Source organism: Podarcis erhardii (genome assembly GCF_964252035.2).
Source record: "Podarcis erhardii genome assembly, chromosome: 2".
Lineage (NCBI taxonomy): Eukaryota > Metazoa > Chordata > Lepidosauria > Squamata > Lacertidae > Podarcis > Podarcis erhardii.
Window position 1 is genome coordinate 113,542,799 of NC_138498.1, and position 27,322 is coordinate 113,570,120.

The following is a 27,322-nucleotide window of genomic DNA, read 5'->3' on the forward strand; positions in this document are numbered from 1 at the left end:
CAGTGATATTTTAGGGAGCAGGCTAGCATCATAGGAGCCTACACAACACAACACAACACACTGTTGCTGTATGTAGGTTTTATTTGTTTTTTATCTTACATTTTGGAAATGTACATCCAGTTGGTTTTTTTCCCTTTGAATTTTTTTTGGGGGCCCTAAGCCAGTGCTTGTTTGCAGCAAGGCCGGCAACAAAATATTGCAGCGCAGAGCGCTCTGGTCCCCACCTGCGAACACCTTCAAGTCCCTGCGATAACGATGCCCTGGAGGAAGAAGAACAAAAAGACTACATTTCCCAGCAGCCATTGGGAATGCGGCCTGCCCATTGGCTTGAGAGGGTAGCGAAGGTGCCGAGTGATTGGCTGAGATGGGGAAAGGGGGCGGGAGACGTCAGAGCGCAACATTCCACCCAGGGCAACAGAGCCAGGTGGGCATTCTCTGAATTCGCAAGAAACTGCGGGAAAGAAGAACATCTTTATCTTCCGGATCCTAAATGGAGGTAAGGCTGGAAAATGCATCACTTGGAAGGAGTGTGCGAGGAGCTGTTTTATATTTGCATAGCATGGGCAAATGGGGCTGACTCCTCCCTTTGTTTGGTGGGTCCCCAGTATTGATTTTATTGTTTTTATTTTGCTTTTCGATGCAGAAGGGAATAGGAAGCGGCTGCACTTTGCATCCCTTTATGTACTTGGGAAGAGAGGGAAATGATAAGAAAAGACCAAATGTGACCTCAAAAAATGGCGGAGGAGGGGGGAGGAGGTGTGGATAGAGAAAAGAAAAAAAGAGATAAACGTTCAGACCGCTGTAATCCCTGAAAGAGCTTTCTTTTTCTTCTTCTTCGTTTGTTTTGAAAAAACAAACTAAAAACCAACCCTTAAAGGTGCCTTGCATGCATGTGATCTCAGCGCACTTTTGTTCGTTGTTAAAAGAACGGGACAGTTCAAAGTAGTGGGGGATTAATTTTGCAATTTGATTGTATTATTGTTATATTATTTTATTGTTGTTAGCCGCCCTGAGCCCAGCTTCGGCTGGGGAGGGCGGGATATAAATAAAATTTTATTATTATTATTATTTATTATTATTTAGATATCACAAGCGGGGCTTTTTTTTAAAAAAAGCAACAACAACGAGTTATTGGATTTTCTTAGGAAATGGCAAATCTGGATTAAAAGGGAGGTGGGTGGGAAAGAAATATAAGGTAGTGCTTTTAATATGAGCAATGCCACATAGATATTGTGTGGAATTTGCATGTGGTAGAGGTAGAGCATTGATCTCACAACACACACCTGGCCGGAAAGCCCCCCTGATGTTCTGAACTTGGACAGAAGCTCATATTTTCAAGTGCTGATGTGCTAAATCCACTCCCTTAACGCAGCTGGCGGCTGTGTTTGCTCATAATTGCAATGCTTTCAAGCTGGGCAAGGGGGACCTTTTTTCTCTAGGGGGTGAGATAAAGATCTTTCCTCAGGGGCAGACTTTGACAGATATAATAATAATAATAATAATTTATTATTTATACCCCGCCCATCTGGCTGAGTTTCCCCAGCCACTCTGGGCGGCTCCCAATCAGTATTAAAAACAATACAGCATTACATATTAAAAACATCCCTGAACAGGGCTGCCTTAAGATGTCTTCTGAACGTCAGGTAATTCTTTATCTCTTTGACATCTGATGGGAGGGCGTTCCACAGGGCGGGCGCCACTACCGAGAAGGCCCTCTGTCTGGTTCCCTGTAACCTCACTTCTCGCAATGAGGGAACCGCCAGAAGGCCCTCGGCGCTGGATCTCAGTGTCCGGGCTGAACGATGGGGGTGGAGACGCTCCTTCAGGTATACAGGACCGAGGCCGTTTAGGGCTTTAAAGGTCAGCACCAACACTTTGAATTGTGCTCGGAAACGTACTGGGAGCCAATGCAGATCTCTCAGAACCGGTGTTATGTGGTCCCGGCGGCCACTCCCAGTCACCAGTCTAGCTGCCGCATTCTGGATTAATTGCAGTTTCCGGGTCACCTTCAAAGGTAGCCCCACGTAGAGCGCATTGCAGTAGTCCAAGCGTGAGATAACTAGAGCATGCACCACTCTGGCGAGACAGTCCGCGGGGAGGTAGGGTCTTAGCCTGCGTACCAGGTGGAGCTGGTAGACAGCTGCCCTGGACACAGAGTTAATCTGCGCCTCCATGGACAGCTGTGAGTCCAAAATGACTCCCAGGCTGCGCACCTGGTCCTTCAGGGGCACAGTTACCCCATTCAGGACCAGGGAATCCTCCACACCTGCCCGCCTCCTGTCCCCCAAAAACAGTACTTCTGTCTTGTCAGGATTCAACCTCAATCTGTTAGCCGCCATCCAACCTCCAACCGCCTCCAGGCACTCACACAGGACCTTCACCGCCTTCACTGGTTCTGATTTAAAGGAGAGGTAGAGCTGGGTGTCATCTGCATACTGATGAACACCCAGTCCAAACCCCCTGATGATCTCTCCCAGCGGCTTCATATAGATATTAAAAAGCATGGGGGAGAGGACAGAACCCTGAGGCACCCCACAAGTGAGAGCCCAGGGGTCTGAACATTCATCCCCCACCACCACCTTCTGGACACGGCCCAGGAGGAAGGAGCGGAACCACTGTATAACAGTGCCCCCAGCTCCCAGCCCCTCTAGACGGTCCAGAAGGATGTTATGGTCGATGGTGTCAAAGGCCGCTGAGAGATCCAGCAGAACTAGGAAACAGCTCTCACCTTTGTCCCTAGCCCGCCGGAGATCATCAACCAGCGCGACCAAGGCAGTTTCAGTCCCATGGTGAGGCCTGAATCCCGATTGGAAGGGATCCAAATGGTCCGTTTCCTCCAGGCGTGCTTGGAGTTGTTCAGCAACCACCCGCTCAATCACCTTGCCCAAGAATGGCAGATTTGAGACTGGGCGATAGTTGGCCAAGTTGGCCGGGTCTAAAGATGTTTTTTTAAGAAGCGGTTTAATGACCGCCTCTTTCAGCGGGTCTGGGAAGGCTCCCTCATGGAGGGAAGCGTTCACCACCCCGCAAAGCCCATCGCCCAGCCCTTCCCGGCTCGCTTTTATCAGCCAGGATGGGCAAGGATCAAGGAGACAGGTGGTCGGTTTCACTCGTCCAAGCAGCCTGTCCACATCCTCGGAGGTAACAGATTGGAATTGATCCCATGTAACAGGACCAGGCAGAACTCTAGCACTCTCCCGCCCTGGCCCTGCTCCCACGGTGGAGTCTACCTCCTTCTGAATCTGAGCGATTTTATCTGCAAAAAACTTTGCAAAAGCATTGCAGGAGATCTTGGGGTCCCTACCAGGCCCCATTGGTACAGGTGGTTCTGATAGATTGCGAACCACCTGAAAAAGTCTCCTGCTGCTGTTTTCTGCAGATGCAATGGAGGCGGTGAAGAAGGCCCTCTTCGCCGTCGCCATTGCCACTTGGTAGGCTCGACGTTGAGCTCTAACCCGTGTCCGGTCTGATTCAGAATGAGTTTTCCGCCACCGGCGCTCTAGCCGTCTCAACGATTGTTTCATCACCCTCAGCTCCGGGGAAAACCACGGGGCTGTCCGGGCTCCATGCAATCGGAGAGGGCGCTTCGGAGCCAGACAGTCAATAGCCCTGGTTAACTCCGCATTCCAGCGGGCCACCAGGGAATCAGCTGAAAGGCCATCAACTTGGGATAGAGCATCCCCTACCACTCTCTGGAAGCCAATTGGATCCATTAAGTGGCAGGGGCGGACCATCCGAATCGGTCCCACCTCCCTGCGGAGGGGAAGGGTTGCGGAGAAGTCCAGTTGCACCAGGAAGTGATCTGACCATGGCACTTCTTTTGTTTCACTTTTAGTTAATGTCAGATCACCAGCATCCGTAGAGGTAAACACCAAGTCTAAGGCATGTCCGTGGCTATGAGTTGGGCCAGACTTATTCAGGGACAGCCCCATGGAGGCCATGCTTTCCACGAAGTCCCGAGCGGCCCCTTGTAAGGTCGTGTCGGCATGGATGTTAAAATCCCCCAGGACAACCAGGCTAGGTGTCTCCAGGAGCATATCCGCCACGACCTGAAGCAGCTCGGGCAGGGAATCCTTGGTGCAGCGGGGAGGTCGGTACACCAGTAGGAATCCTGTACTGCCCCTATTGCCCAACTTCCAGAACATGCACTCAGAAAACTGGGTCTTCCCAATAGGACGCCTGGTGCAGACTAATGACTTCCTAAAAATCACTGCAACCCCCCCTCCCCGCCCACATGACCTGGGTTGCTGTGCGTAAGAGAAACCTGGTGGGCAAGCAGCGGCAAGGGCAGGCCCATCTGCTTCATCCAACCAAGTCTCTGTTACACATGCCAGATCAAATCCTCCATCCATGATCAAGTCAAGATGGGCGGGGCAACCCACCTGTCAATCACATGACACTTCCTGCTCTTGAAAACATTTGTGGGCAATGAGATGGGGGTCTCTCTGTCTTCGCAGGGGCCGGTGGTGACCTTTGAAGATGTGGCCGTCTATTTCACGGAGAGCCAGGGGGTTCTGCTGGATCCCGACCAAAGGGCCCTCTACAGGGATGTCATGATGGAGAATTATGGGAATGTGGCTTCGTTGGGTAAGGATTCTGGTTCATCATTCTGCAAGAAGCCTCGAAATTCACCTGCCCTTCTCTGCATGTTTGAAATGATGCGTATCTATGGCACACTTGGTTTCTTCACTGGGCCTTTTCTCTAAAAATATTCAGGGCGAGTTGCTCAATAGACTTCCCTGTTCACAACAGGCTGAGGCAGACCAGGCTGAGAGAAGACCTAGGCATACTCGAACCATCATTCATGCAACTGCCTCATGCATTCATTGATTGAATACACTCTCTCTCTCTCTCTCTCTCTCTCTCTCTCTCTCACACACACACACACATAGTGGTACCTCGGGTTAAGAACTTAATTAGTTCTGGAGGTCCGTTCTTAACCTGAAACTGTTCTTAACCTGAAGCACCACTTTAGCTAATGGGGCCTCCCGCTGCCGCCACGCAATTTCTGTTCTCATCCTGAAGCAAAGTTCTTAACCCGAGGTACTATTTCTTGGTTAGTGGAGTCTGTAACCTGAAGCGTCTGTAACCCGAGGTACCACTGCGTGTGTATCTATCTATCTATACACACACACACACACACACACACACACACACCGTCGTACCTTGGAAGTCCAACGGAATTCATTTCGGAATTCCGTTCAACTTCCAAAGTGTTTGACTTTCAAAGCGTGGCTTCCGATTGGCTGCAGGACTGTCCTGCAGCCAATCGGAAGTCGTGTTGGATGTTTGGCTGCCGAAAATTGTTCGAAAACCGGAAAAATCACTTCTGAGTTTCAATTGTTCAGGAGCTGAAACTTTCAAGTTCAAAGGCGTTCGGCTTCCGAGGTTCCACTGTACAGTGGTACCTCGGGTTAAGTACTTAATTCATTCCGGAGGTCCGTTCTTAACCTGAAAATGTTCTTAACCTGAAGCACCACTTTAGCTAATGGGGCCTCCCACTGCTGCCGCGCGTTTTCTGTTCTCATCCTGAAGCAAAGTTCTTAACCCGAGGTACTATTTCTGGGTTAGCAGAGTCTGTAACCTGAAGCGTATGTAACCTGAAGTGTATGTAACCCGAGGTACCACTGTATTATATAACTCCAACATTAAGGGGAAAAATTAACAAACAATTGGAAGCCAGCTTTAAGCTCCCAATTGTTCTTTAGCAGGTGCGGTTTTAAGTGACATTGTATATTATCGGTGTGGTCTTGGGGCAATAGCCACAGGGTCCAATTTAAGACACTTGCCAGACCTAGTGGACAAGGAGGTTCTGCCCCAATTGTAAAGATATCAGGATATGTGTGGTGGTTGTGTGTTTCCCTCTTTGGGGGTTTGGTTGTGTTTCACAACATCTCCTGTCACATTCTCTGCTGTCTTCTTCCCTGGGTAGGATTTCTGTTCACCAAACCTGAGCTCATCTCCCATCTGGAACGAGGGGAAGAACCTTGGGTGCCAAATTGTCAAGGTTTGGATGAAGTTGAGAACTCCAACACCAGCTCAGGTGAGGGGTCAGGGGAAGTCACCCATCCCCAAACTCTTTTGTGATTTCTTGGGACTCTGATCAATAAAAAATTCCTGGGATACCTCAAGTCATGGTTCTAAAATAGGCAAATGGGCAGTTGTTGTTGTTGTTGTTGTTGTTTAGTTGTTTAGTCGTGTCCGACTCTTCATGACCCCATGGACCAGAGCACGCCAGGCACTCCTGTCTTCCACTGCCTCCCGCAGTTTGGTCAGACTCATGCTGGTAGCTTCCAGAACACTGTCCAACCATCTCGTCCTCTGTCGTCCCCTTCTCCTTGTGCCCTCCATCTTTCCCAACATCAGGGTCTTTTCCAGGGAGTCTTCTCTTCTCATGAGGTGGCCAAAGTATTGGAGCCTCAGCTTCAGGATCTGTCCTTCCAGTGAGTACTCGGAGCTGATTTCCTTCAGAATGGAGAGGTCTCATCTTCTTGCAGTCCGTGGGACTCTCAAGAGTCTCTCAAGACTGCCTTGCCATGGCGAAGGGGTTTGAATAACTCAGAGAAGCTATGAGCTATGCCGTGCAGGGCCACCCAAGATGGACAGGTCATAGTGGAGAGTTTTGACCAAACGTGATCCATCTGGAGCAGGAACTGGCAAGCCACTCCAGTATCCCTGCCCAGAAAACTCCATGGACAAATGGGCAGTTAAGATGCATTAAACTGGTGTTTCCCAAACTTGTTTCTCCTGCTGTTTTTGGACTACAAATCCCACCATCCCTGACCACTGGTCTTGCTCGCTAGGTGATGATGGGAGTTGTAGTCCAAAAACAGCTGGAGACCCAAGTTTGGGAAACACTGCATTAAACCAACAGCTGCTGAAGACCTAAGCTCCCGAATTGTTGTGACAATAAAATTTTTATTTCTTTTTCTATTTTCCCGACTTGCCCCTGGCAGAGCTACAGTTCCCAGCACCCTTATACTAGAGCTCCCAGGATTCTTTTGTGAAAGCCATGCAGTGTAAATGTGTGATGGGGATGACGGGATGAAAGAGGGAGGTGTTTTCATGCCGCTTCGTTACTTGATATTTCATTACCGCCACAGTCTTAATGGTTCAGTTTCCCCTTTCAATCTTCTTCCCAGGTTTCCAGCTTTTCCTTCCTCCAGAATAAATCCTATTTCTATCTGCCTTTTGCCCCAGCAGATGAGCGCAGGGGAAATCACCCACAGGCTGCTCGGGAGGGATATCCTGTTCAGAAGTCAAGCGTTGCCAGATGTCAGGCTCTCCGTACAGGAAAGAAAGCCCATGAATGTTTGGAGTGCGGGAAGTGCTTTGCTGAGAAATCAAAGTTCACGATCCACCAGAGAGTCCACACGGGAGAGAAGCCCTACAAGTGCTCCGAGTGCGGGAAGCGCTGCGCCACCAAATCAAACCTCACCAGCCACCGGAAAATCCACACGGGAGAGAAGCCCTACAGCTGCGCGGAGTGCGGGAAGCGTTTTTCTCACAAATCCTATTTTGTGATTCACCAGACAGCCCACACGGGCAGGTACCCGTATCAGTGCACCGTGTGTGGGAGGTGCTTTGTCCAGAAATCAAAACTCGCTGACCACCAGCGGGTCCACACAGGAGAGAAACCCTATCAATGCTTAGATTGCGGGAAGTGTTTCGCTTGGAAATCTCAGGTCGGGGAGCACCGGAGAAGTCACACCGGAGAGAAGCCCTTTGTGTGCGCCGAATGCGGGAAGCGCTTTTCTCACAAGTCGGTGCTCGTCACCCACCAGAAAGTCCACACGAGAGAGTACCCCTATAAGTGCCTGGAGTGCGGGAAATGCTTTGCTTATTCCACAGCCTTTGTGACGCACAGGAGAATCCACCCAGGGGAGAAGCCTCACAAATGCGCGGAGTGCGGGAAATGTTTTATGTGGAAGTCGCAGCTCGGGAACCACCAGCGAGTTCACACTGGGGAGAAACCTTTTCAGTGTTTAGATTGCGGGAAGCTTTTTGCTCGCAAGTCGGAACTGGCGAATCACCAGAGGGTGCACACGAAAGAAAAACCCTTCCGGTGCGCGGAGTGCGAGAAATGCTTCGCTTATTCCTCTGCGCTTGCCACGCACCGCAGAACCCACACGGGAGAAAAACCCTTCGAGTGCGCAGAGTGCGGGAAGAGTTTTGCCCGGAGAGCAATCTTTGCGAGGCACCAGAGATCCCACACGAGGGAGAAGCCCTTTACGTGTTCGGACTGCGGGAAAAGTTTTGCCGATTCTTCCACGTTTGCTACTCACCGCAGAGTCCACACAGGAGAGAAACCCTACAAGTGTGCGGATTGTGGGAAGTCTTTCGCTCACAACTCCACATTCGCGACACACAGGAGAATCCACACAAAGGAGAAGCCCTACATATGTCTGGAGTGCGGGAAGCGCTTTGCCGACTCCTCGACGTTTGCGAAACACCGGCGAGTTCACACGGGAGAGACGACCCACAAACGCTTTGCCTACCGGTGCTCGGAGTGCGGGAAAGGCTTCGCTTCCAAACAGCAGTTCGAGAGACACCAGCGAGTCCACACGGGAGAAAAGCCCTTCAAGTGTCTGGAGTGTGGGAAGTGTTTTGCTGATCCCTCCACCCTAGCAAAACACCAGAGAGTTCACCCGGGCGAGAGGACCCACAAATGCTTGAAATGCCATAAATGCTTTGTCCAAAGTTCAGACCTTATGAGGCACCAGAGGACCTGTGCGGCCGACAAACCTTATACGTGTTTGATGTGCGGCGAATGTTTCCCGTCGACGTCAGCCCTCATCTGCCACGAGAGAGCCCACGTGGATGAGAATTATTATGACTCTTCCAAGCCTTTCCCCATACAATAGAGCTGTGGCTCTCAAGCTTTTTTCAGAGTGGACCACACTTTCAGAATAAAAATTGCTGTGGGCCGCACCCATTTTTTTATTGGAAAAAGGAAAAGAAACAACTTGATTTATGACAAAAGGTAAAGGTAAAGGGACCCCTGACCATTAGGTCCAGTGGAGGTCAACTCTGGGGTTGCGGCGCTCATCTCGCTTTACTGGCCGAGGGAGCCGGCGTACAGCTTCCGGGTCATGTGGCCAGCATGATTAAGCCGCTTCTGGCAAACCAGAGCAGCGCATGGAAATGCCATTTACCTTCCCGCCAGAGCAGTACCTATTTATCTACTTGCACTTTGACGTGCTTTCGAACTGCTAGGTTGGCAGGAGCTGGGACCGAGCAACGGGAGCTCACCCAGTCACGGGGATTCGAACCGCTGACCTTCTGATGGGAAGTCCTAGGCTCTGTGGTTTAACCCACAGCGCCACCCGCGTCCCACAGCTATTTTATAATGTGACTGTGGAACACCAGCAAGTATAATAATAATAATAATAATAATAATAATAATAAATTATACTCCACCCTCCCCGGCCAGAGCCGGGCTCAGGGCAGCTAACACCAATAAAATCACAGTAAAAACATAATAGGGGGGGAAGAAGGGGGGGAAACCAATTTAAAATACAGGTTAAAAATACAATTTAAAATGCAGCCTCATTTTAATAATAGCCCATAGATCAAGACCATACAGGGAGGGAAAGATTAGGGGCAGACTGAGTCCAAACCAAAGGCCAGGCAGAACAGCTCTGTCTTGCAGGCCCTGCAGAAAGTTGTCAAGTCCTGCAGGGCCCTAGTCTCTTGTGACAGAGCATTCCACCAAGTTGGGGCCAGTACAGAAAAGGCCCTGGCCCTGGTTGAGACCAATCTAACCACCTGGGACCTCCAAATTGTTGTCGTTTGTGGACCTTAAGGTCCTCCATGGGGCATACCGGGAGCTACATAAGAACATGAATCATTCCCAAAATTTAATTATGAATGAGCCTCTTACATATGCACCTTAAGTAGGTATGCAAACTCAGTGAGAGGTGTGAGCTTGCTTTTTCCGGCTAATCTCATTTGTAGTATTTATTCATTGGTGTGCTCTAAACCCTATATTGGGGACACGGGTGGCGTTGTGGTCTACACCACAGAGCCGAGGGCTTGCCAATCAGAAGGTCGGTGGTTCGAATCCCCTCGATGGGGTGAGCTCCTGTTGCTCGGTCCCAGCTCCTGCCAACCTAGCAGTTCGAAAGCACATCAGAGTGCAAGTAGGTAAATAGGTACCACTCCGGCGGGAAGGTAAATGGTGTTTCTGTGCGCTGCTCTGGTTTGCCAGAAGCGGCTTAGTCATGTTGGCCACATGACCTGGAAAAACTGTCTGTGGACAAACGTCAGCTCCCTCGTCCAGTAAAGCGAGATGAGCGCCACAACCCAGAGTCGTTCACAACTGGACTTAACTGTCAGGGGTCCTTTACCTTTACACCCTATATTATCACTGAAACGGGTGATGGGAAAGCTTGTAGTTCAGTGGTGACAAGATTTGGAAACAAAATCGTATGACTTCATAATGCAGGAATGAAAACACTTATACAGTGGTACCTCGGGTTACATATGTTTCAGGTTACATAGGCTTCAGGTTACAGACTCCGCTAACCCAGAAATAGTGCTTCAGGTTAAGAAAACTTTGCTTCAGGATGAGAACAGAAATTGTGCTCCGGTGGCGCAGCAGCAGCAGGAGGCTCCATTAGCTAAAGTGGTGCTTCAGGTTAAGAACAGTTTCAGGTTAAGTACGGACCTCTGGAACGAATTAAGTACTTAACCCGAGGTACCACTGTATATAATAACAATTTTATTATTTATACCCCACCCATCTGACTGGGTTTCCCCAGCCACTCTGGCCAGCTTACAGCATATATAAAAACACAACAAAACATCAGACGTTACAAACTTCCCAATCCAGGGCTGCCTTCAGATAGATGTCTTCTAAAAAGTTGTGTAGTTCCACTGACTCCCCACCTCCACCCCCCGGGCCCACACAACATCCGCTAGGTTCATTCCTAGAAATCTGGTCTTGAATATCAGCCACCTTCAGACTCCAGACTTGCCACCCACTCAGCAAACACCAGTGAACTTGTGTTTTTCATCTGCTCGACAGCACTCGGCTGACAGATGACCGCCTCTGTCCATCAGCCAATTTCCCCCCTCCGCTTGGTGGCATCCCTGTAGTAGTTGGACTGGGAGGGAAAAGGTGGCACAGTTATTTTCTTACAGCTCGACAGAAGCTTATCTAATAATTTGGAGGCATTGGGGCCACTAGCTCTCTGCTGCGGATGGTGAAGGGAGAAGGGGGTCCGCATGGAGAAGGGGTCCCCATCCCTCACAAGGACTTGGGACATTTTCAGCTTGGAAGAAGACCAAGTTGTACTGAATGTCACAGTATGCTGTGTTCCCTTGACGATTGCCTGTGTTTCTGGAGGAGGTGCAACCAGAGGAGGAGGAGGTGCACACAGAGGCAACTTACCTGCTGGTCATGGGGTATAGTGGTTAGAGTACCTCTCTTGGTTGCTGCTCAAGCTCCTAACCCTTGTACATTTTAAAAATGTACCTAAAAGCAGAAGGTAAATAAAAAGTTGTTGGGGTGAGCTTGTTTGCTTTCTGGGGGCGGCGGGATTGCCTGCTTTTCCTTGTATGCATTTTGTATTGAGCACCAGCAGCAAAATGGGCATTTCATGGATTTGTTTCCATTGTTAAATCTTTTCTGTTTTGTTGCTGTAGCTTGTTTTAAAAATAGAAATCCTTATTAAAAATGCCTTTAAAAAATATAACCATCTGGAAGCAGCCTGAGAAAAAAGGGCACCAGCATATTTTTTATGTGTGGAGGGAACACTTCATTCTATCTAAATAAAACCTAAGGGCCGAATCCCCCACTCCCCAAAAAAGCCAGTGATTTTGCACCAGAACACAAATGCACAGGCTGTTCCTGTTTTGGATTTTGTTTTCGTCTGCTGCAGTTTTAAAATGTTACGGTCATCTTCATTACCTTTGCAGCAGCATCATTTTATTTTATTTTATTTTATTTTATTTTATTTTATTTTATTATTTTATTTTATTTTATTTTATTTTATTTTATTTTATTTTATTTTATTCTATTCTATTCTATTCTATTCTATTCTATTCTATTCTATTCTATTCTATTTTACATTTTATATTCTATTCATTTCCAACCCTACAGAGTGCTTTGCGAGCCGAAAAAAACGGGTTAAAAACTAGAAAGCAACAGCCCAAGTCTCACAAGCGCAGGGTCAAGGGAGGCGCTGGGGACCATAGGGAGGGGGAGAACAAGGACTACGATTCCCAGCAGCCCCTGGGCTCTTAGCCCCGCCTCCATCCCCCTCCACTGTACGGAGTCTTGAATATCCCGACAGTGGATTGGCCGCGATGGGTGCGAAGAAGCCGAGGGATTGGCTGAGCTGGAAAAGGGGCGTGGAGAAGCGCGTGAGCGCAGCATCCCCAGGACAGAAGGGGGGCGGGGCGCGTCAGTGAGTTGAGTTGCAAGAGCCGGAAACTGTCCGGAGGAGAAACCCCACCTTTTGCAAATGCAGGTAAAAGGGGGGGGGGGAGGTGCATTAACTGAGAGCGGAGGGGGGGGCGAGGGGCTTTTTTTTGGGGGGGGTATGTGTATTGCAACTTGGGGGAATGGGAGGGGGGGGTGTCTCTTTTGTCTGCTTGAGTTCTCTTCCCACCCTTTTTCATAGACCCAGAGGGGGAAAAGGAAGGGGCTGAGCTTTGCATCCCCTTGTGGGGGTGTGTGTGCCTGGGTGTGGGGAGAAGGAGGGGCAGAAAAGCAAGGGGGTGGGTGGGAAGAGACCAAATATAACCTCTTAAAATGGCGGGGAAAAGATAAACCTCAGGTCCTTGTAGATCCTGAAAGTGCTTCTGCCTTAGTTTGGAAAAAGCAGCAGGAAAACTAGAAAAACAAGCAGCTGATATATATGCGTCCGTCTGTTTATATATGTCAATCTGCTGTCATTGCATGGTTTCATTTATTTTATCTTTTAAGCCCCGGATCCAGCGCTTTGATGAGACTCGGATCCTCGGGATTTTGCATGCTGAAGTCTTAGATCCACCTCTGAAATACATGCACAAACAGAGAGAGCAAGAGCTCTTGTGTCCTTGGCTATTTGCGGCATCATAATTTTTTTGGTGTGTGAGTGTGACTGATGTGGTCCCTGCTGGCGCTGCAGTGCTATAAAAGCCGTGCTTGGAGGCATGTCCCCTCACGATGTGTGCGTGCAGGTTCCCCAACGCTACCCTCCGATCGTAACTCAGACAGACTCTCGTAGGCGCCTTAAAGACTTAAGGCGTAACCATGAGCTTTTGTGGGTTAGAGCACACTTTGTCCAGCGTCTCGTATCATTGCCTGCTGATGACAACATTGTAAAAAAAAGGGAAAATCTCTGCAACATCGTAAATATCTCTGCCGCAGTGGTGTGAAAACAAAACAGGCATGGATCTTTTTTTTCTAAGCAGGAGACACAAATCTAACGTCTTGTCTCTAACATTTCTCCTTGCTGACAGAATTATAAAAAGAATGGATTGTGTGTCACTTTCCTTGCTCATCTGCATCTCTTGTTATCTGTGTGCTTCCCATTCCTTGTTTCTCTGTCCAGGTTTAGATTGTATGGCTCTGGGGGCAGGGACCTCTCTACTGTAGCAATGCACGTGTTGGACAGCAACTCCCAGCCTTCTCGAGCCAGCATAGCCAATTGTTGGGGATGATGGGAGTTGTAGTCCAACAATAGAGGTTATCCAGGTTCTCTAGTTCTGCTGTAAAGTGCCAAGGCCCTTTGAAAGTGTGTTATACACGCAGAGCAATCTGGAAAAAGGTTTACTTGGAAACAACAACAACAATAATAATAATAATAATAATAATAATTTTTATTTATACCCCGCCCTCCCCAGCCAAGGCCGGGCTCAGAGCGGCTTACAAGCAATAATAAAAACAAGTTGAATGATTACAACTTAAAAACAAAATTAAAATCCAACATTAAAATATTAAAATATTAAAATGTAGCCTCATCGCAGGAGGAGAAGGAAAGGAAAAAAGAAAGAGGGGGAGGGAATCAAAGGCCAGGCGGAACAACTCTGTCTTACAGGCCCTGCGGAAAGAAATCAGATCCTGCAGGGCCCTGGTCTCATGAGGCAGAACGTTCCACCAGGCCGGAGCCAGAGTTGAAAAGGCTTGGCTCTGGTTGAAACTAATCTAACTTCCTTAGGGCCCGGGACCACTAGGGTGTTGCTATTTATGGACCTTGAGGCTCTCCGTGGGGCATACTGGGAGAGGCGGTCCCGTAGGTACGAGGGTCCTAAGGCGTGAAGGGCTTTAAAGGTCAAAAGCAGCATCTTAAATCTGTCCCTGTACTCCTACCGGGAGCCAGTGCAGCTTGAAAGCACTGGGTGAATATGCTCCCATGGCAGAGACCCCGTGAGGAGCCTCGCTACAGCATTCTGCACCCGCTGGAGTTTCTGGGTCAACTTCAAGGGCAGCCCCGCGTAGAGCGAATTACAGTAGTCAAGCCTGGAGGTGACCATCGCATGGATCACTGTGGCCAGGGCGGGGCGGGAAAGGTAAGGGATATCTACTGTCGGGATATTTAAGGCCCTCTTTAGTTGCTGGGATTGGAGCCTGAGTCAGTTTGCAACCTTAGAAGTCAGGTCAACCTCTGTGACACCACGCTCATGGGACCAGTTCTTGAGACTCTGTTGTATGTTTTGTGCAGCAAAATGAGGTGGCATAGTGGGGCTTAGACTGCAGCTGTGGTTGTGCTTTGCAGCTTCTGAATGCTTCCCTCAAGGGAAAACATCCTGCAAACAGAAAACTAGTGTAGCACTGAGACAGGTCCTGACTTAGCCTTCTGCCTGTGTTGTGCTGGTTTTCTCTTTGCAGGGAGCAGCGTTTAAAATTCCCACCATGCTGAGAAGTGGTGCTTTGGTGGAGTAATGGCAGGATTCGAAATGATGGCTTCCCTAGGCCTAGTTGGGTGCACCATGTTTTGGAGCATGGGGCAGCAGTGGGGAAGGAAAGAAGAGGCCCAGGGCACTATCAGCTGCCCAAGAATTCTGGGTGTTGGTGCTGAGACTTGATAGTTGATATCTACTAGATTACGTCTCTTTAAAAAAAAGAGAGAGAGAGATTTGAAAAATTCATGGAAGATTCAACAACTAGCCATGATTGCTAAGAGGAGAAAATGGCGGTTCGAATCCCCACGATGGGGTGAGCTCCCGTTGCTCGGTCCCTGCTCCTGCCAACTTAGCAGTCTGAAAGCACGTCAAAGTGCAAGTAGATAAATAGGCATCGCTCCAGCGGGAAGGTAAATGGCGTTTCTGTGTGCTGCTCTGGTTTCGCCAGAAGCAGCTTAGTCATGCTGGCCACATGACCTGGAAGCTGTACGCCGGCTCTCTCGGCCAATAAAGCGAGATGAGCGCTGCAACCCCAGAGTCGGCCATGACAGGACCTAACAATCAGGGGTCCCTTTACCTTCACCTGTAGAGTATGTATGTGCCGTCGTACCTTGAACGGAATCCATTCTGGAAGTCAGTTCGACTTCCAAGACATTCAAAAACCAAACTGCGGCTTCTGATTGGCTGCAGGAGCTTCCTGCAGCCAATTGGAAGCCCCGTCGGACGTTCAGCTTCCAAAAATAGTTCGCAAACCAGAACACTCACTTCTAGGTTTGCGGCGTTCGGGAGCCAAAACGTTTGAGAACTAAGCTGTTTGAAAACCAAGGTACGACTGTACTGTAAGTATATGAAAAGATAAGACCATCCCTGCATTGCAGGCTCACAATCAAGCAGGCATTGCACAAAAGGATGAAGGATGTGGAGGGAAGAGGAAAGCAAAGCCTTGGAGCAACTGTTCTGCCCACTGGTCCGTCAGTCTCCCTTTTGGTATGACGCTCTTGCCAGGTGGCAGGAGGTGAAGCCTGCCAGCGACATTTGATTCCCTGGCTGATGGCCAAGACCCGAGCATGCCTCCTCTGCATTCCCAAGCAACTTTGGGAAGAAGGGAAGGTTATATATTTAATGAGTTAAAAGAGAGAGAGAGAGAGAGAGTGCGCGCGCGTGCGCGCTAGTATTTAAGAGCAGAGCATTCTTTCCTGCAGGAAGCGGGGAGGCAAAGTCCCTGAAATTGCGTATTTAGGGAATCGTCCATGGGAGCTCCCGTTGCTTGGTCCCTGCTCCTGCCAACCTAGCAGTTCGAAAGCAAGCACGTCAAAGTGCAAGTAGATAAATAGGTACCGCTCTGGCGGGAAGGTAAACGGCGTTTCCGTGCGCTGCTCTGATTCTAGAGAAGCGGCTTAGTCATGCTGGCCAGATGACCTGGAAGCTGTACGCCGGCTCCCTCGGCCAATAAAGCGAGATGAGCGCCGCAACCCCAGAGTCGGCCACGACTGGACCTAACAGTCAGGGGTCCCTTTACCTTTTACTATGGGACTCAGTGTTAGAACATTGGCTTTGCATGTGTAGAAGGTTGCAGGCTTAACCCCAAAAATCTCCAAGTACGGCTGAGAAAGACTCCCTGCCTGAAACCCTGCCGCCAATCATGGAACGTAAATCTGAGTTTGATCCGGCGAGCCAATTCTTGTGTTACCCTAATTATTTATTGATTTCAAATTCTACTTTCAATAAAAATGATTTGCCAGAGTCCTCTAGGTTTTGACAGCTTAGCAGGAAGATATTATCTGCGAAGTGGGAGCCTAATTACGATGTGATCGCTGTAAGGAAGGCGCTTGCCAAATATCACAAGCCCTTCCTGCCTCGGTCAGCAGCTAATGCTTTAACATGTGTGATTTGCTGAATTTTGATTAAGAGCTGGAGGGCCAGTTCTGTTGACTCTCCCAGCTGGCTGACTTTAACCGCCGTCTGTCTCGTTATGAATGGAAGTGGAAGTCTTGTTAGTTTTGTTGCTGTTGTTTGTTGCTTTTGCTTGTAAAATAAAATAACGTAATATTAAATCATTTTTTAAAAAAATCTGGCTTCAGTGTGCTGTGTCTGATTGCTTTCATCTAGCAGAATGGAGATTCCTTCTTCAAGAAGGCATATATATATGCCATTGATGTTATGAAAGTTTGGGGAAAGTCTTTAAATGCTGACTTAGCCCATGGGTAGGCAAACTAAGGCCCGGGGGCCAGATCCAGCCTAATCGCCTTCTAAATCTGGCCCGCGGACAGTCCGGGAATCAGTGTGTTTTTACATGAGTAGAATGTGTCCTTTTATTTAAAATGCATCTCTGGGTTATTTGGGGGGCATAGGAATTATTTCTCCCCCCAAAAAATATAGTCTGCCCCCCCCACAAGGTCTGAGGGACAGTGGACCGGCCCTCTGCTGAAAAAGTTTGCTGATCCCTGACTTAGCCTGTGATAGACCAAGACCTTCAGCTTCTGTGTCCTATTCCAAGCTTTGTGTAATCAACAATGATGTCCAACACTGAACAGTAATTCTGGATATTGACTACTGTTTCGTAGAATTCTTCATCAGCGTGGTGGGTGGATATAGAATGCCTCATAAACTGAAATTAAAATAAATTATACATACGATGACCTGCATGCCATATCACTTTACAAAAATTATAAACTTTCATACAAACAGTAATGAAAAAGAGTACATACCCCTTCTTATTTTGAATGAATGTATATAAATGAAAATATATCCACCCACTAGGCTGATTGTTGAATACACAAAGCTTGTCTTCCGCCGTACAAAGTTTGACAGCTCGCTTCATTTAAAGATTTTCAGAGACTTTGAGGCTAAAGAGTTCATTCTGAACTTTTTATGATTTGAAGGAATTCTATAAAGATTGTCTATTACATATATATATGGTCATCGGGTTGCCTAGACATTGTTCACGATTATTATACAGCAGGGCTGGGGAATCCGTGGCCCTCTAGTTGTTGTTGGTGCTACATCAGCCCTGACCATTGGAAATGTTGGCTGGCAGTGATGGGAGTCCCAAAAAGCATTTTTTTTGGGGGGGGACACCCCCACCCCTGTTTCAGAGCCGGCGAGAAAGTGTGTCTGCCAGGTGCAGGAGACTGAGCAATGATCCTCTGTGTTCTTGCAGAGCCTGGTGACGTTTGAGGATGTGGCTGTGTATTTCACGAAGGAGCAGTGGAATCTGCTGGATCCCAACCAACGAGCTTTGTACAAGGAAGTCATGATAGAGAATTACGGGAATGTGGCCTCCTTGGGTAAGGAACTCCCTTCTTCCTTGGCGTAGGTGTGCGAAGGCTGTGTCCATCGGTCGGGCCTGATGGGAGCTGGGATCCAAAACACTGGAGGGGCCGCAGGTTGGCAAAGGTGGCTTCAAAATATACGATTTATGCCAGTTCCTTCCTCCGCCTTCCTACTCCTTTCTGCGTTAGGGAAGTTGCTTCCTTCAGATTTAGTTATGTCAGGGGTGGGGAACGTCAGGCTCAGGGGCCAAATGCGGCCCTCCAGTTGTCTCTGTGCGGCCCTCAGAACTCTTCTAAGGCCACACCGCATGATATCCCTGCTTTTACTTTTATTTCATTAAATTTACTGGTGCATACCCTTCTATACCTGTAGGTCTCAGGTATAAAATCACAAAGAGTTTGTTGCACTCTTGAGTGTCTTTTCTTGGCTAGAATGCATCTATTATTAACATTTGTAATAATAATCCTTGAACTCTGAGAGAGACCCTTGCTTCCTTTTTAAAAACATTTTTTTATTTATATATTTTTTCAAATTTAAACATTTCATTAGTTTTACAATCAATTTAACGTTTTGAAATTTGACTTCCTTCCCCCTCCTGCAGTTCCATACCATAAATTATTTTTTTTTAATACCTTCTGCATATCACAAACTCATTTAACTTGCTCATTTATTTATCTGCTGTAAATATATACTTTTATAAAACTGCAAGTTGTTACATTAATCTGAAGGCAGCCCTGTTCAGGGAAGCTTTTGATGTTTAATAGGTTATTGTATTTTAATATTCTGTTGGAAGCCGCCCAGAGTGAGTGGGGTAGAAATAATAATAATAATAATAATAATAATAATTATTATTATTATTATTATTATTATTATTATTATTATTACAGTGGTGCCTCGCAAGACAAAATTAATTCGTTCTGCGAGTTTTTTCATCTTGCGAATTTTTCATCTTGTGAAGCACGGATTCCCATAGGATTAATGGTTTTACGAAAAAGGAAACAAACTTGCAAGACGTTTTCATCTTGCGAAGCAAGCCCATAGGGAAATTCGTCTTGCGAAGCAACTCAAAAAACGAACAACTCTTTCGTCTTGTGAGTTTTTTGTCTTACGAGGCATTCGTCTTGCGAGGTACCACTGTATTATGTTTTTATTTTTGCTTAACTGAATGGAGGGATGTGTTTGTGTGTGTGTGTGTATGGAGAGAGAGAGAGAGAGAGAGAGAGATTACTGTGTAAGGGTACAATTAGTTCCCAATACAAATATAAAATGTATTGATTACCTTTTTTTTACATATAAAATGTAGATGCATTGCTCCGCCCACTTTTGCCCCTGGCTCCGCCCACCACTGGAATCTCCTTCCTTGAGGGTTTTTAAGCAGAGGTTGGATGGCCACCTGTCATGGCTTCCCCCTAAGAATTCTGGGAAATGTGGGTGCGCTAAGGGCTCTGAGAGTCGTGAGGAGACCCCTGTTCCCCTCCCAGAGCTACAATTCCCAGAGTTCCCTGGGAAAGAGGAGTGAAGTATTAAACCACTCTCAGGACGGCAGCTCTCTGAGGACAATAGCGAACTCCTTTAACAACTCTCAGCGTTCAAAACACAGGAAATCCATCCTCATCCTTCCTCTTCTCTTCCTGAGAAGGATGCCCAGTCCCTAAGCCTGGCCTCATCTGCCGCCTGGAACAAGGAGAAGAGCCCTGTGTGCCCGATTCTCCAGATGGAAGGAAGCTCTTCGACACCTGCTCAGGTGAGGCACTGGTTTGAGCCAATATTTTTCCTATCTTCAACAAATCCAGAAGTTACAAGTTCGTTTTCTCTTTCACGCAAAAAATCCAAAAGTTTCCAGTCCTTAATAAATGTCAATACAGTGGTACCTTGGTTTGCAACCGCTTTGGATTACAACTGCTTTGGATTACAACCACGTCAAACCTGGAAGTACGTGTCCCTTTTTTTGGATTACAACCCATGGTTTATGGATTACAACCAGTTTTTTCGGAGGAGGCCCCATTAGCGAAAGCACGCCTTGGGTTACAACCTGTTTTGGTTTACAACCGGACCTCCGGAACGGATTATGGTTGTAAACCAAGGTACCACTGTAGCGATTTTTCTCTAATTAATGAATTGGACTCCTTGGCAGGTTTTGAATAAACACTCACAAACTTTTTATTGGTAACATATAGATAGATAAATTAAGAATCTTTACAGTTTTATAACATGCAGAGAATTACATGTGCTAAAAAACCAGAAAGAGGAGCTGAGGGAAGTCTGGGTGGGGGGTGGGTTTTTCTTTCTTGGGGAGGGAAAAATGGGGAGAAAAAATGAGAATGATCTGATTTTGACGAATTGTTATGTTGAAATTCCTAATAAAAAAGATTTTTTTTTAAAAAAATATTTTTTTTCCAATTAAGCCCATTACCTTGGCCACCTCAGCCAAGCCCAATAATTTTATTAACCATTAATGCATAGCAGGTAGCGCTGTATCTTTCCATCTTTGTGTATACAGTGGTACCTCAGGTTACATATGCTTCAGGTTACATACGCTTCAGGTTACAGACTCCGCTAACCCAGAAATAGTGCTTCAGGTTATGAACTTTGCTTCAGGATGAGAACAGAAATCGTGCTCCGGCGGCGCGGCAGCAGCAGGAGGCCCCATTAGCTAAAGTGGTGCTTCAGGTTAAGAACAGGTTCAGGTTAAGAACGGACCTCCAGAACGAATTAAGTATTTAACCCAAGGTACCACTGTACAACAATCTCACCTCTGTCGTCTGTCCATATGCTTTCTGAGGCTCCTTCTCAGGTGATTTCTCTCTCTCTCTCTCTGCAGATAACCCTCGGAAAAAGCACTTGTGCACCGTGTGTGGCAAACGCTTCACTCAGAAACCGAACCTCACCCGCCACCTGAGAATCCACACGGGGGAGAAGCCCTACAAGTGCTTGGAATGCGGCAAATGTTTCGGCTGCCACTCGCACCTGATGAGCCACCAGATTGTCCACACGGGGGAGAAGCCCTACAAGTGCTTGGTCTGCGACAAATACTTTGGCCGCAAGGCGCACCTGGCCAGGCACCAGGGCATCTACGCGGGGGAGACCCCTTACAAGTGCCTGGAGTGCGGGAAGCATTTTGCCTGCCAGTCCCAGCTCGTCATCCACCGGCGCTACCACACGGGAGAGAAACCCTACAAATGCCTGGAGTGCGCCAAGTGCTTTGCCGACCCGTCGGCCCTGGTGAGCCACAAGCGGATCCACGCCGTGGAGAGATCCCACAAGTGCCTGGAGTGCGGGAAGAGCTTCGTCCAGCAGTCCCACCTCTTGAAGCACCGGCGAGTCCACACAGGAGAGAAACCCTACAAGTGTCCCGAGTGCGGGAAATGCTTTGCCGACCGCTCCGTCTTCGCGAAACACCAGAGGGTCCACACGGGGGAGCGGCCCTACAAGTGCGCCGAGTGCGGGAAAACCTTCGCCCGCCAGGAACACCTCGGGAGCCACCGGAGGGTGCACACGGGCGAGAAGCCCTACAAGTGCTTGGTGTGTGGCAAGTCGTTCGCCCGCCAGTCGCACGTGGTGAGCCACCAACGCGTCCACACGGGGGAGAAGCCCTGCAAGTGCGCCGAGTGCGGGAAGTGCTTTTCGGAGCGCTCGACGTTCGTCAGGCACCAGAGGACCCACACGGGGGAGAAACCCTACCGGTGCCTAGACTGCGGGAAATGTTTCGGCTCCCCGTCCCACCTGACCCGCCACCACCGGCGCCACACGGGCGAGAAGCCCCACGGGTGCCCGGACTGCGGGAAGGCCTTCGCTGACCGCTCGGCCTTCGTCAAACACCAGCGCGTCCACACCGGTGAGAAGCCCTACAAGTGCGCAGAGTGCGGGCGGTGCTTTGCCAACCGCACCCACCTCGTGACCCACCAGCGCGTCCACACGGGCGAGAAGCCCTACGCCTGCTTGGAGTGCGGGAAAAGGTTCAGCGCCAATCGGAGTCTCATTCACCATCAGAGGCAACATATAGGTGAGCTGCTCCTTTTTATCACAAAGGGCAGGTTTGGTTTGTTTTAAATAATTTTTATTTAATTTTAAAGCTATAGAATTACAGGGTGTGGCGATCACACAGGGTCCCCGGACGTTTAATGGTCTATTGATCCCTGTGCCATCACTGTGCTCGCTTCCCCGCTGCCACCAACCCGTTACTCTCGGGTACACACTGAGTCCAGACAGTTGTTGAAAGTGAACCAAATAAACAAGTTTATTTTACAAACATTAACCAGTTTATGGTTTCTCAGATAATATTCCTTTCAGTATCTTAACTTTAGTTTCTTTACCGGCCTATAGCTTCCTACAGGGAACCAGACAGAGGGCCTTCTCGGTAGTGGCGCCCACCCTGTGGAATGCCCTTCCTTCAGATGTGAAGGAAATAAGCAGCTATCTTCTCTTTAAAAGACATCTGAAGGCAGCCCTGTTTAGGGAAGTTTTTAATATTTAATCCTGTATTGTTTTTAACACTTGATTGGAAGCAGCCCAGAGTGGCTGGGGAAACTCAGCCAGATGGGCGGGGTATGAATAAATTATTATTATTATTATTATTATTATTATTATTATTATTATTATTATTACTTTCTGACTGATTATCTCAACTGTTTGACTGACTCCTCTTAACACATTCTCTCAGTCTCTCACACTAGACTAGCCCAACAGACTTATCTTCTCTGTCTCTTCTAACTCCAGTCTGTCTTCTCAACCACCTTAACTCTAACTCAAACTCTGTGCTTAAACCTTATACACAGTTACCTCTGCCCCTTGGGTTCCCGTTAGTTAGTCATTTTACAATTAGTTAACCCTTTCCTTATGAACCCAGTAAGATGTCACACACCTAAGAGGGCAAACGTCACATAGGGGTACCTTGCTTTGAGTCCAGGATCGGTTCTGGAGCAACGAAAGGGATGCTCGACAAAGCGCACTCTGCACACATGCGCTGAGCAGTTTGTGCTTCTGCGCATGCATGAAGTGCGATTTAGCGCTTTTGCGCATGCGTGAGCGGCGAACCCGGAAGTAACCCATTCCGGTACTTCCGGTTTGCCGCAGACGTTTGCCAAAATCGACGCTCAGCGGGGTGGACGTTCGCGGAGGTTTTACTTACCAATTACGTAGCCATATTTAGAGATTTTTCTGTATCTCTGGACTTCCCAGCATCCCCTCCATGGGTCCTATTGCTATCCTTTTCAACTGCATATTATTTCACAGTCCATATTTTATGTCTCTCCATTTTGTCCGTAGTCTTTGCTACCTTACGAGCGCTATTGCAATCCTGCTAATGTTTTCATCTGCTTACAGTGGTTTCTTAAATAAATTATAAATTTTCCCAATTCTTTATTGAAGTTTTGTTCTTTTTGGTACCTGGTGAAGTTTCTGCGCTCTGTGCAGCTCTGTGTAGAGAGTGCCAACATTAGCCTTGTTTTGGATGTAACCAGAGTTACAGCGTCTTGTAAAAAGCAATCCTAGCTGCTGAGATCACCTCTTCTTCCGTAGACAAGCACTGTTTCCAGGAGGAGAACTGAGGTTTCCCCCAAGAAAATATAGTAACCACAACCTTATTTTTGTGTGGACCTGTTTTCCATCCAAACTGACTGGCACTCAACCACCCGAATTCACTGTTAGAGAGAGAAGTTGGGGTAAATTATGAGAGTATGAAGGTAAGGTCAGAGTTCTGTGGTCCTTCCGTCATTCAGTTTAGTTCATTGCTCTTGTGGGTGACTGTAGTTTTATAATTCCGCATTGTTCCTCATGTGATCTCAGCCTGCACTTATTCTCATTCCAGGCTATCCTCTGGCCCAGTGCGTGGAGAACATTTTGTTGACGAACCAAGCCTTGGGGTGTGATGCTGGGGAATCGGTGCAGGAAAACAAACTGTATGAATGGCTTGCATCTGGGAAGTGGCTCAGCCTGCAAGGGTCTCTGGGTCAGAGTGAAGGTGTTCACACAGAAGAAGATGCCTTGACCCAGGATGGCAAAGCGTATGTCGGAAGAAAGCACTGACCTATGGCAGTCAGCTCTCTTTGATGACAGACTGAGGTGACATCACAGTCCAAAAGTGGTCAGAGAAAATGACACTAAAGCTGAAACAAGCTTTTTCCAACACATTTTGAAAATCGACCACAAAATATGGGTGCTTTAGACTTTCATTAGACAGTCTCTCTGATTGTTTCATTTTTTTATAAGGAGTCAAATATAAAATGCCATAAGCTAGCAACTTTAAAATAGTCATAAACTAAATACCATTGCATGTCAGCTATAAAATACTGGTAGCTAGGTAAATACTATTGCATGACTATTATCAAACACTACATACCATTCCATTCCATCTTATCAGATTATGGTAAACACTATTGCATGTCGGTGATTAAATACAAATGTTTTGAATGCCAATTACTTAAATGTGCTTAAACACTAAATGCCATTGCATGCCATCTGTCAAATTTAGTGAAATCATAAAAAAACCTTGCATGTTAGCTAGCAAATATAGTCAAATACGAATGCTTTGCATGCCAGCTTTCAAATACTAATACTTCTGCATGTTGTCTTTGAAATGCTTTCAAGTAACAACTTTCAGATACTACCGGGCATCAAATATTGACATTGCATATTTATTACTTGGCATCAAATGTCAGAGAGAGCTTAATTTGTGAGGCAAATGTGTCTCAGCTCTAAATGGTACACTTGCAATCTCCCCCAAAGTTTTGGGTACGGTATACAGTGCAATGTGCAATTCTGGTCACATCTCAAAAAGGGTGGAGAGACTGAAGAGAAGAAATACAGTGGTACCTTGGGTTAAGTACTTAATTCGTTCCGGAGGTCCGTACTTAACCTGAAACTGTTCTTAACCTGAAGCACCACTTTAGCTAATGGGGCCTCCTGCTGCCGCCGCACCGCCAGAGCATGATTTCTGTTCTCATCCTGAAGCAAAGTTCTTAACCTGAAGCACTATTTCTGGGTTAGCGGAGCCTGTAACCTGAAGCATATGTAACCTGAAGCGTCTGTAACCCGAGGTACCACTGTAATCGGAAGGTGATAACATCTGCCCTACAAGGGAAGCCCATAGCTGCTGCACTTCTTTTTTTTAGTTTGCAAAAAATTTGATTCAGGGGAGTCATGGATCGAAAGTTATAAAATTATGCATGGTACAGAAAAAGTGGGGGAAGTCTTCCACCCCATAATTTTAGAACAGATGTCGTCCAATGAAGCAGAATGGTGGAATATTCAGGACAAACAAGGCCAGATTCGTGGAGGAAAAAGCTGCTAGTCATGATGGCTGTATATTAACTTTGAGGACAGAGGCCTCTAAATACCAGTTGGCTAGGAACCACAAGTGAGATAATAATAATAAATTTTCTACATTTTTGGAAAAAAGAAAAAGAAAAAAATGTTGTTTTTGTTTCAAACATTACAGATTGTGGACAAGACGGAGTGCTTCCGGAAGTGGCAGAAAGATATTTCTAAATTTGTCTGGCAGGGCAAAAAGCCCAGAATTAAGTTTAAGATATTAACTGACGCGAAAGAAAGAGGGGGCTTTGCCTTGCCAGACTTAAAGTTGTACTATGAAGCCGCAGCTTTCTGCTGGCTAAAAGACTGGCTACTTCTGGAGGACACTGATGTACTGGACCTGGAAGGCTTTAACAATGCTTTTGGTTAAAACAAAACAAATTCCTTCCAGTAGCACCTTAAAGACCAACTAAGTCAGTTCTTGGTATGAGCTTTCGTGTGCATGCACACTTCTTCAGATACACTGAAACAGAAGTTTCCAGACCCTTCTATATAGTGAGAAGGTGGGGAGGGGTATTACTCAGAAGGGTGGTGGGAATGGGTGATTGGCAGATAGCTGTGATGAGCCTGTTGACGACTCTTAATGACTGCAATAGGTCTTACAGGAAAAAGCAAGGGGTGAAAAGGTGAAAAATGGCTTTGTCATGTATAATGAGATAAGAATCCAAGGTCTTTGTTCAGACCAGGTTTTTCCATGGTTTTGAGTTTGGTGATAAGTTGTAATTCAGCAGCTTCTCTTTCCAGTCTATTTCTGAAATTCCTTTGTAGTAAAACAGCTACTTTGAGATCTTGTATAGAATGTCCTGGGAGATTGAAATGAGAGTCTCCTGGACAAAGCCATTTTTCACCTTTTCACCCCTTGCTTTTTCCTGTAAGACCTATTGCAGTCGTTAAGAGTCGTCAACAGGCTCATCACAGCTATCTGCCAATCACCCATTCCCACCACCCTTCTGAGTAATACCCCTCCCCACCTTCTCACTATATAGAAGGGTCTGGAAACTTCTGTTTCAGTGTATCTGAAGAAGTGTGCATGCACACGAAAGCTCATACCAAGAACTGACTTAGTTGGTCTTTAAGGTGCTACTGGAAGGAATTTGTTTTGTTTTGACTATGGCAGACCAACACGGCTACCTATCTGTAACTAATGCTTTTGGTTGGCATGCATACTTATGGTATGACAAGGTTAAGATCAATAAGGCCTTTAAGAACCATATTGTCAGGAAAGCAGTATTTAATGTCTGGACAAAATACAAAGACTTATTGGAAAACAAGACTCCGAGGTGGCTTTCGCCTCTGGAAGCTAAGGCCCGAAAAAGACCCAATGTGGAGGCCAAATGGCCAAAATACTGGGAAATATTAGAAAAAGATGGAGACAATTGGAAATTGCAGAGTTTGGAGAAAATGAAGGATAAAGTGCGAGACTGGTTACATTACGCTCAGATTAAAGAAGTCTTTAAAAATGACAAAAAGTTAGGGTTCCAGGTGGAGAAATCGAAGTTAGAAACAGAATTGTTAGAACCAAAGACTAAGGTACTATCTAGAATGTATAACTTGCTGTTAAAATGGAATACACAAGACAAAATGGTTAAATCGGCTATGATAAAGTGGGCACAGGACATTGGGCATAACATTATGTTTGAGGACTGGGAAAGGTTGTGGACCACTGGGCTGAACTTCACCGCATGTAATGCTCTGAAGGAAAATGTAATGAAAATGATATATAGATGGTACATGACCCCAGTTAAACTTGCCAAAATATACCATTCGTCTGATAATAAATGTTGGAAATGTAAAGAAAATGAAGGAACGTTCTTTCACCTCTGGTGGACATGCCCTAAGGTGAAGGCCTTCTGGGAAATGATATATAATGAGTTGAAAAAGGTATTTAAGTATACCTTTACTAAGA

At 47.0% G+C, this 27,322-nt stretch overlaps 2 protein-coding genes across 7 annotated transcripts in view; both read left to right on the top strand.

Annotated features, from left to right (window-relative positions):
* LOC309337240 (vespryn-like) overlaps window positions 1–27,322 on the top strand; it is a 411,113-nt gene that overhangs the window by 105,207 nt on the left and 278,584 nt on the right. The gene's annotated exons all lie outside the window — the stretch shown is intronic.
* On the top strand, window positions 156–25,480 carry LOC309336698 (uncharacterized protein). Of its 6 annotated transcripts, none has more exons than XM_081852885.1 (5): window positions 5,937–6,043; window positions 17,996–18,122; window positions 19,748–19,852; window positions 20,930–22,111; window positions 23,915–25,480. In XM_081852885.1, exons 1-5 carry the CDS (start codon window positions 6,014–6,016, stop codon window positions 24,130–24,132), a joined length of 1,662 nt encoding a protein of 553 aa, XP_081709011.1. In that variant the 5' UTR covers window positions 5,937–6,013; the 3' UTR covers window positions 24,133–25,480. The 6 variants fall into 6 exon arrangements, with proteins under 6 accessions (XP_081709007.1, XP_081709006.1, XP_081709011.1 ...); XM_081852884.1 differs by having other exon boundaries at window positions 5,957–6,043; window positions 22,432–24,058; XM_081852883.1 differs by lacking the exon at window positions 5,937–6,043 and adding an exon at window positions 12,360–12,476 and having other exon boundaries at window positions 17,996–18,147.